This window comes from Physella acuta, unplaced genomic scaffold (genome assembly GCF_028476545.2).
Source record: "Physella acuta isolate Inbredline_101_S28 unplaced genomic scaffold, ASM2847654v3 ptg000480l, whole genome shotgun sequence".
NCBI classification, from domain to species: domain Eukaryota; kingdom Metazoa; phylum Mollusca; class Gastropoda; family Physidae; genus Physella; species Physella acuta.
In genome coordinates, this window is record NW_026731999.1 from 186,512 (window position 1) to 196,934 (window position 10,423).

General features: G+C 30.5%; 1 protein-coding gene across 1 annotated transcript; it reads left to right on the forward strand.

Moving 5' to 3' along the window:
• Positions 1–986: 986 nt before the first annotated feature.
• LOC131944075 (synaptojanin-2-binding protein) lies at positions 987–10,107 on the forward strand. The gene is made up of 4 exons (XM_059304567.1): positions 987–1,376; positions 4,900–5,036; positions 5,628–5,741; positions 6,404–10,107. Exons 1-4 carry the CDS (start codon positions 1,304–1,306, stop codon positions 6,509–6,511), a joined length of 432 nt encoding a protein of 143 aa, XP_059160550.1. The 5' UTR covers positions 987–1,303; the 3' UTR covers positions 6,512–10,107.
• The last annotated feature ends 316 nt before the right edge of the window (positions 10,108–10,423 follow it).

The following is a 10,423-nucleotide window of genomic DNA, read 5'->3' on the forward strand; positions in this document are numbered from 1 at the left end:
CATTTCGTTCGGGGGGGGGGGGGGGGCGGTAAAAAAATTTCGGTGGGGGGTTGCAATCCCCCCCGAAGAGATGCCTGGAAGAAACTCTGCTAATGACGACACACACAATGTAGCCTACATTTTATAGATACGGAAGCTATTTTTCTGTACAAACTGCGTAACGATGTTGTTGTTTAACACATGATATCAATGTAAGAGAAAGATGGAAATAAACTTCGCGGTTTAGATCTGAATCTTGTACACCTGTAGTCGTGTTTTAAGACAATGCATAATTCAACAGAGATTTATATCGACTGCTGTACCTTTTTAAAAATGCATTTATTTGTCAAATAGCAAAACAACAATGAAAAGATATTAATTTGTATGGCTGGGACTTAACATAAAATAGCATGTTAGACATAGATCTAGGATAAATAAAGAATATCAGCATGAAGCAATTTAATTTTTTAAATAACAGAAACCTGATAAATTAAATCAAACAAGGACATAACTTAATTAGCTCAGCAATAAAAGGCATTGTTGTAACTGAACTGGGAAATCGAATCAAACTATAACAAAGTAATGTTTTATCAAAGGGCGCTTGTAGGTCACTGGATCAAATAATGTTAGTTTAATACAAAATAGGTTTAAATTTTTTTGTTGTTTAAATTGTACAGTTTTATTTATTTTTAAAACATTATTTAAAGGATCACATTTTACACATTATCATAATTAAATTGTTAAGACAAAGACTTTTTATATCACTTGGTATTTAATACTGTAAGGTTCATTTCAAAATCTATGAGAAAAAAACTATTTCTATTATTTGCGTTAGGTGCAAAGTAACATGTAAAAAATTATACTGTGATTTTTAACATGCTTTTTGCAACTTTTGTTTGGGTCAATCATTGCTTGATTAAACATAATAATTTAACAACAAAAGATAAATATTTATTTTTTTCGTGCATAAAATAGTAATTGAAGGTGGCAACACATTTGATAAATACGTCACGCTCTAGTATATGACGTCATGTCACAACGCAACAAATCCGCCTTCTTTTTCTACTGGTAGACATGTTTTGATTTCAACTTTATAATGATAATGTTTCATGGATGTTATAAATAGGATCACCCCGGAAAAAAACTTGACCTGGAAAGCCGGTCACTAACCGGCTGGTTACCGTTAGGATCTGAGTCTATTCAGACTGACAGTTGGGAGAATAGCCTCGTAAGTAGGCATCAGTCAACAGGAAAATAGCAACGTATCCCCTGTCTCTGTGACCGGGTTTGATCTTGCGGGTGGGAAGTATCTCAACAAGCCAAAATGCCTGCGCCGGTGTTGAATATGACAGAAGGCCTGGCTGTGACAGAGATTACGTTACATCGAGGAGAAACAGGTAGGACTTAAATGTTAAGGATACATAATTATTAATTTAAATATCTGTTTTGATTTTGTAACCTAGGCCAAGTCAAGGCTAATCTGGATCTCTCCCTCTACTGAGCATAGGCCACCAAGGCCGAGATTCATTATCACTTTTTATCACGATCGTGTTTTGCTATTTCAGTGTCTTGATCTCTCTAAGTCTTGGACTTGTGTTACACAATCATTTAATTATTTTAGTTCAATTGTTAATAATAATATGGACTTTGTAATTTAACAAGTCCACTGATAGTGGAAGACACTGCAGTTATAAAAAAAAAACACCACTAACCTACACCAGATTTAGATCTACAATTTGTGGTTTTTATTATTAGACTAGTATTATCATATTTTAATTATTTTATTAATTTTAAGCTTATGTGTAGATCTAATAGATTTACCTAAATTTAGTTTATTACTTTGAATCAATGAATTCAATGGTAGGTAATCTCACCGTGGCTTTGTTTCTAGCGTAGCTACAGTTTTACATTCACGTTTATTTATTCCTCATGTTTATTTATTCCTCAGGCGTTTGACTTTTATTTATATTTCTTAATAGCTTATACTACTTATAGTTTATAGATCTAATTTATATTTTAGTTTTGCATTCCAGAATTGAATTGAATCTTAACTAATACTATTCTAGTTAAAAGTAATGGTGGTAATCTAAGTATCTAATATCTGATTTATTTAGGATCAGACACAGTGTCTAAACAAGTCACATGAACAGAGTTTTCTAAGAAGAGGGGTTATCGATTATTGGTAGTTAACTAGAACTAAATAGAAATATGACTTGCTAATGTCAAACTTGAGTCAATGCTCACCCTATCTCTAACTCAAACTCTTACCTGAGTCCTACATTTAAACTGTAGCCCTAACTTTAATTTCTGACCATAACACTAAACCTGGGATTACAATACTAAAACAACACAACTATTTCAGAAAAGTGAATTATCAGATATCTTACCAAATCTCCATTTTTCCATTAGCTTCAGTGAATTATAATCATTTGTGTAAAACACAGTTGCCAAACTAGGTTTTAGTGTTGAGAGTGATACTAGCAAATATTAGTTTACTACTAGCAATATTTTGGCGTGATATTATTAAATATTATCACTGTGAAAAAATGAATTCTTCTATTTGTGTTGCTGTCAGGGCAAGTTTCAGGCTGATAGTACCAGAATAAATGTTAGGGTAGTGGTGCTGGTATTAAAATAATTTCAATAAATCCCTTCCAATAGAGTTTAAAAGATGCAATGTATGATTTGAATGTTGGTAAAATTCACGAATCAAATTTCCAAAGAGGAGGAGGGCAATTTTTAATTGGTACAACCACCAGTTAATTGCAAAATAATTTTGTGAGAATTTTTTTTTTGTAAGCTTGGTTTAGTTCTTAATTTGTGATGACTTTGTTTTAAAAACTGTAATTGTAAAAAAAAACCCTGTGCTCTCAAGTATGTATTGCTTCTTATTTAAAACATACATTTGAGTATTTCAAAACTTGATCTGCTTTTTAATTGCAATTAAATCATAAGTTTGGTTTATATTGGTGTGGCGGAGTTGTTAAGGGTGCAGTAGAATTGGGCTCATAGATTTATTTGACTTGAAATATGTTTGTGGCAAAGTAATCTTAATAGATTTTATTTGTGGTTCAAATTTGGCAGAATAATGTGAATAAAGATCCACAATGAGCATGTGTAATGAACTTCATGGGTGGAGAAAATTAAAACACATCTCTGCATTTTAAGATATGGTACCAGGTTGCATCCAGTATTCCTTGGGATAAAAATGTCACATGGATGATTGATTTGGTGCACACTTAACATTCATTATATTTCAAATTAGCACATTGCCATTAATAAATGGAGTGTGGTACTTATAAATACATTGAAAGGTTAAATTGAATCTTAGTGTTTGCTAGTATCATAGCCTTGATCATAATCCAAATTCTAATCCTAACAGCTCAATAATTTCTTTCTTTGAAAAATTGTAACAAGATCATAGTTTATTGCTGCAAGTTGTGGTTATTTTTGTACTGCTGTTGGAATGTCCAGGGCTACAGATAGAGCTATGGTTAGGCTAGTTATACTAGTAAAAAGTAACTTAAAGTGCCAATAATCATAGCCATGGACATAAGATCAAATAAATTAGCTCTTTTGGCATTGATGTAGGTATGTCCAGGGCTAGGGATAGAGATGATGTATGATTTGGATGTTGGTAAAAATTCATGAATCGAATTTCTAAAGAGGAGGAGGGCAATTTTTAATTGGTATAACTACCAGTTAATTGCAAAATAATTTTGTGAGAATTTTTTTGTTGTTGTAAGCTTGGTTTAGTTCTTAATTTGTGATCACTTTGTTTTAAAAACTGTAATTATAAAAGAAACCAGTGCTCTCAAGTATGTATTGCTTCTTATTTAAAACATACCTTTAAGTATCTCAAAACTTGATCTGCTTTTTAATTGTAATTAAATCATAAGTTTGGTTTATATTTGTGTGGCGGAGTTGTTAAGGGTGCAGTAGAATTGGGCTCATAGATTTATTTGACTTGAAATATGTTTGTGGCAAAGTAATCTTAATAGATTTTATTTGTGGTTCAAATTTGGCAGAATAATGTGAATAAAGATCCACAATGAGCATGTGTAATGAACTTCATGGGTGGAGAAAATTAAAACACATCTCTGCATTTTAAGATATGGTACCAGGTTGCATCCAGTATTCCTTGGGATAAAAATGTCACATGGATGATTGATTTGGTGCACACTTAACATTCATTATATTTCAAATTTAGCACATTGCCATTAATAAATGGAGTGTGGTACTTATAAATACATTGAAAGGTTAAATTGAATCTTAGTGTTTGCTAGTATCATAGCCTTGATCATAATCCAAATTCTAATCCTAACAGCTCAATAATTTCTTTCTTTAAAAAATTGTAACAAGATCATAGTTTATTGCTGCAAGTTGTGGTTATTTTTGTACTGCTGTTGGAATGTCCAGGGCTACAGATAGATGGTTAGGCTAGTTATACTAGTAAAAAGTAACCTAAAGTGCCAATAATCATAGCCATGGACATAAGATCAAATAAATTAGCTCTTTTGGCATTGATGTAGGTATGTCCAGGGCTAGGGATAGAGATGGATTGGGCTTGTAAAAAGTAACTTGAATGCCAATAGGACATTTGTAATGTACTCCACCTTTCAGAGGTGATCCACTAACTACACACATAACAGTCCTTAACCCATACACACTTTATTTTGTCATACATGTTAAATATCTTTCCCATCCAACAGGTTTAGGATTTAACATCAGAGAAGTCACAGATTTTCCCATTTTTCTTGTAAAACCATACACAATGTATTTTATCATACATGTTAATATTTTCCCCATCTAACAGGTTTAGGATTTAACATCAGAGAAGTCACAGATTTTCCCATTTTTCTTGTAAAACCATACACAATGTATTTTATCATACATGTTAATATTTTCCCCATCTAACAGGTTTAGGATTTAACATCAGAGGAGGCACAGATATTCCCCATTTCAAAGAAGACACGGGTATTTTCGTAACTAAGCTCAAGGAGGCTGGCGCTGCCTACAGAGATGGTCGACTGAAGGAGGGAGATAAAATCTTAGAGGTTGCATAAGTTTTATTTTTGTTTACATTTTTAAAAAGTTTATTTCTTATGGGATGGTGTGGTCAAGTAAAGGAGCACACTATTAGTATTACAAAGCTCAAAGTCTTGAGTTTGGTTCATGAACTTGAATCTATTGGATGTTTCTCAACTCCACCAGCTCTAATGGAAACCTGAGTTGGGGAAAGTAAAGGTGGTTGGGCTTATTGCTATCACACTTTTTACTTTAAAAAAAAAAAGTATTTACATTACATCAAATCTCAGATGAATGCTGATGAGCTTTCTAATTAAACTAAAACTACAGTATTTAATCCCAGTTTCTTGATCATATTTTGCTATGAAGTCTATATTTTAGCGATGTAATAAGTTTTATAGAGGTATAGTTCTGGCACAATCTTTTAATTTTAAGCTTTTATACTGTATTAGCTATCCCCCATATTTATGTAATATAGCTAAGGCCACTAACTATTAGGTTTGAAATGCCAGCTGTTTATATTATATATGGTAATAGAGTTCTACTAAATTTTAAACTAGTTCATTTAAAATGTGCTTTTTACTATGGCATTTGATATAATTTTTAAAAACTTTTTTTAGGTGAATGGTCATAAAATTCAATCAGTTACTCACAATGAAGCTGTCCAAATTTTCATCACAGCTGGAGAAACAGTGCACTTGAAAGTTCAACATGGTGCAGAGGAATACATCTTGGTAAGTGGTGTAAAAATTAAAATATTTAAGGTAGGATATAATTTAGTAAGGCCGGCGGAAAAAAAACACTTAAGGTAAGATATAATTTGGTAAGTTGAGTAAAAAGGAAAAATAGTTCAGGTATGATATAATTCGGTAGTTGTAGTAAAACTGAAAAAAGGTAGGTTATAATTTAGTAAGTGGAGTAAAAATGAAAAACAGTTTAGGTTGTGTAAAAAACAGGATACGGTGGAAAGACTTGTTTATTACACAGTTTTTACTTGTGTATCTTTGGATGGATTGGTAGAGAACATATCTGCTAAAAATCTATGAGACCAAAAGATTTCAATTAGTCCACCCTGCTCTAATGGTGGCTTGACATAGTGCTGACACACTATCCTTTTATATGCCAAAAACATCTTTACTTATATTTAATTTGTGCCTTCAGTAATTTTATTTTTGTCAAAATGTTCTTTAGCCATACCAACTTAGTAGTGTAGATGATATTTTATCCAATATTGTTAGGATTTTGTCAAATTATTAGAATACAGTGATGCCACATATACATTTAAAGATTTTTTACTTGTATGTTTTACAATTTAAATCACTTTAACATTTCTAGCCTTTATCTTTCATATTTTTTTCTCTGTAATGCAAAATTAACTTTTTTTTTCTTCTAACAGAAACAATTGGAAGCCAGAAAAGGTGGTAGCGGCGGCCTCCTCCTTTTGCTACTTCTTGGTTTGGCTGCAGCAGCAGGGATTGGATTTGTTGTTATGAGTAAAAAATGAGTTTGGTTTTAATTATGTACCCCATACAATAATTTAGCAACTTGTATATCCAAAAAAAGCAACAAAGTAAAAGCTAAAACTATCTTTGATGTATAACTACAGCACATCTGTTATTAAAAAAAATATAGTGCTATTTAGTTTGAGCCAATATCATCATAGGCCTTGCCAGGTAAACTATTCCTGCCATCATAAATTTTTTATTGTTTGTTTTATAGATTTTTTAAAGTCAGTCTTTCTTTCCAATGGTTTGATTAGGCTTGATGTTTTTAATTTTTTTAATTGGTTTAGTGACTGTACATATTTTGGAACTGTAGTTTATTTAATTTTTACATGAAGTCTAACTACCTGTAAATGCATAGATTGAAAACTTATGATAGTCTATGTCTATACTTTCTGAATTCTTCATGAATACATTTTAGTTTTATTTTAGGGCTGGTGTCAATTAGCTTTATAAAGTGATTAAAAACTTTTAGATGTAAATGTAATTAATTATTTATTCAATATGAAACTAGTTATTGAAATAGTCATATTAAAATACTGAGTAGAGTTTTAAAATTTATTGATCATTCTTAATGTGCCAGGATAATAATGTCATTTAGCACTGGAAAATAATCAGCTTCATAAATTTGTTTTAAAAGTATAATATAATATCTGGTGCCTCCGCTGCCTTTCCTTAGCAATTTAGTAAAGTATATCTATAAACAACACTTATCAAAAGTATGAGGTTTTCTGTTAGCAGAATATTCTGAAAAGTAATGCAAATGAATATTTTCTCTGCAATTAAAAATACCCATTCAAAAAACTATAATGTAAGTAAATTTTTATGCCGGCTTTACAAAACAATTAACATAGGTTTGACATGTCAGTATTTTTATCAAATGTATAGTGAATCATCCAATTTATTTTTTAAAAAAATGATGAACATCTAAGAAAAAATTGATTTTTCAAGAGGTTTAAATTAGTATATAGGTGCTTAAATTTTTGCAGATAATTAAAAAATATAATGGCTTTATCTGGTCTTGTCTACCAAGTATTTTGTACCATCATAATGACCAAACATCTTTTTGTGTACAAAAAGTTTTCAGTGAAATACATCATATATACAATAATAAAGTGCACAAAACAATGTCATCAACTATAATAATGGTGTTATCTTATTCTTATTGCATTCATTTTTTAGTATTTTCTTTGATACTTTTGTAATTAGTGAATTTTGCATTCTTTTTATTTTGAAATTTTGCTGGACATTGTTTTAAATTGTATTTTATTTTTGGGTGTTTATTTTTCTATTTTGAAGAAAAAGTTAATTACTAAATGGTTGATAAATAATCTTTTCTAAAAAACAGGTAAAACTGATCATTTTTTATTTCGAAATTAATTTTGTTATCAAACTGCATGTATACCTACATTATTACTAACAGGTACACAGCTTAAAATAACTAAAAGCTTGCAGCCCATTTGGGGGCAGTCCCTTAGATAACTTGCCATCCCTTTTTAATGAATATTTTTCCTTGACCATTTTCATAAATTAAAATATTTTCATTTTAAATTGAAGGAAATTTTATAAGACCCAGTTATAAGAATGTTTAAAAAGTGATGTTTTTCCTGTTGATCTTGATAAGTTTATTTAAGTTTCATTTTTTTGTGTGTGTTGTTAAACAGTATATTGACTAGTTAAGGTAATGATCTCTTCAGTTATGCATCCAGATTGTGTTTCATTGACAAATAAAGACTATTGAATTAGAGGTAAGAATGATTGTGAAACATTAACCTTAATACTTTGTTATTTATAATTTTGTGATTTTATTTTAAGCAGTTTCAATAACAGGGCTAGTTTATGTATTTTAAAAATTGGTATTTGATTTATTTACCTTGAACCTGTTTTTTTTAAAAATTGCTAATTAGTGTAAAATATTTCAATAGAAATATTGTAGCTGGTACTGTGGTACACTAGGTATTTAAGAAACTGAAAGCAACTACATTATAGATTAGGATCTAGGTACATGACAAGAAACTCTGTTCTCTTCAATACTCTTTCAGGAAAGAGTTGTGGAGTTGTTTGGCAGACTATAAATCTTCACCTACATTTATAGAAAAAGTAATCTTATGAATATTCAAATGTAAAGTTATATTTGTTATTGCTAATTTATTAATATCCTGGCATGCAAGGTCAACTTTATAATCTATCAACACCATTTAATTATGTATCTTTCATAATTTTAAAAATGCATCCTTAGTTATGCTCCTTACATTCTTTGTTAAGTTCATGTAAAAACAAAAGTGAGACTTGAATCTTATGTGTATGTAGACTTTCACATGTATTTTTGTACAGTATATGTTGTGAACATTCTTGAAACCAGGTTTGAGGTTGTGTGAATGGTCTTCTCACATGTGTGGGCTGTCACTTGATTACTGCTTAATTTAATCCACAAACCAATGGCTAGGCATCTGAAGGTAGTTTTCTTCAACCAGTTGTTTAATTTTTTTATTGCAGCAGTAAGTTGCATATATATAATTTTTTTAAGTATCATTAATATTTTAACATACCTTAGCAGCATAAACTTGTAGAGTATGCAATTGTTAGCCCATGAGCTCTTTGTCCTTGTTGCCATTTAGACACCCTTTTAACTGGAACTCTGACGTCACTTGGGTTGATCACTGACGTCACTGGGTTGATCACTGGTGTCACTTGGGTTGATCACTGACAATAGTTGTGTTAGGACAGTTGAAGACTGCTGGGCAATGTGCTGGCCGCATCATCCCTTTATACTGTCTCAGCCAGATATTTGGTAAATTTTAATCAATATGCCTGTCTAACTGGATATGTCTATAGACAGTTGATTGAAGAGTTTTTGCATCATCTGCTTTACTCAAATTTGCTAAATTAAAAAGAAACATGACCGTTTTGTTTTTCCTCATATTCCCTATTTAATTATTAGGTTGTTAAAGCTGTTATTTACTTCCTCAAGCTAGGTGTTCAAGATATTAAAAAAATTTACATTGTATTACTATACCATATTTGTGGTTCTCTTTTTATTTAAAGTGTATATATTAGGTATGCTAAATAATGTGGATCAAATTTTCTTTTAATTCTTTGATAGTAATATGAATAGAAAAAGCACTTTCCAAAACAAAACAAAATTGTGTTGAGACTGTCCTACTTTACTATCAGCTAATATTTCTTTTGTTGCCAAAGTGTTTTCTCTCCATACAGCTTTAACATGAGTATTAGTTGGAAATCAAATCAGTTAAGTATACTCAAAACAGTTATCTTTTTAACTTTAATTCCTGATGTCTTTTAATGTATTGTTTAATTTCCATGTTTTGTCTGATTGTTATATGGGATGGTGTAAGAAAAGCATCATTTATTTTTAAACCCTAAAATTTCACCATTGATGTATCATGCCTTTATTAACACATGTTCACAAGTAAGTTGAATGAATGTACACACTGTCATTTATCTCAGTGGTTATAGAAGATTTAATAAAAGGCATTGAGTAATTGAAAAAAAAATGATGTATTGTTTATATTTTAAATTGTTTTTTCCAATTAAAATAATACATATCAAGTAAGGTTAAATACCTGCTCTAATTTAACTGTGTTTTCAACATTGTCATTTTTTTAAAGAACATGGTAGTTTTAATCATGTATTTTTTCAAATTTATATTAATAGATAACCTTGATTTTCTAAAATTACTAGGTAGGCCTGTAATTCTATTGCTGTACTAGTTTTCCACCATCTTGGTGGTAGTTCACCTCTCTTTGCATACATGGGTAATTGTGAAGTGTAATGCCAAGCGTTACACATTTTCATCAGATGTTTACTGCATCTCTTATTAGAGATTTATACTGTGACATATTAAAGTAAACAATGCTAATATAATGGTACATTATTTATGTAATGAAACTTCT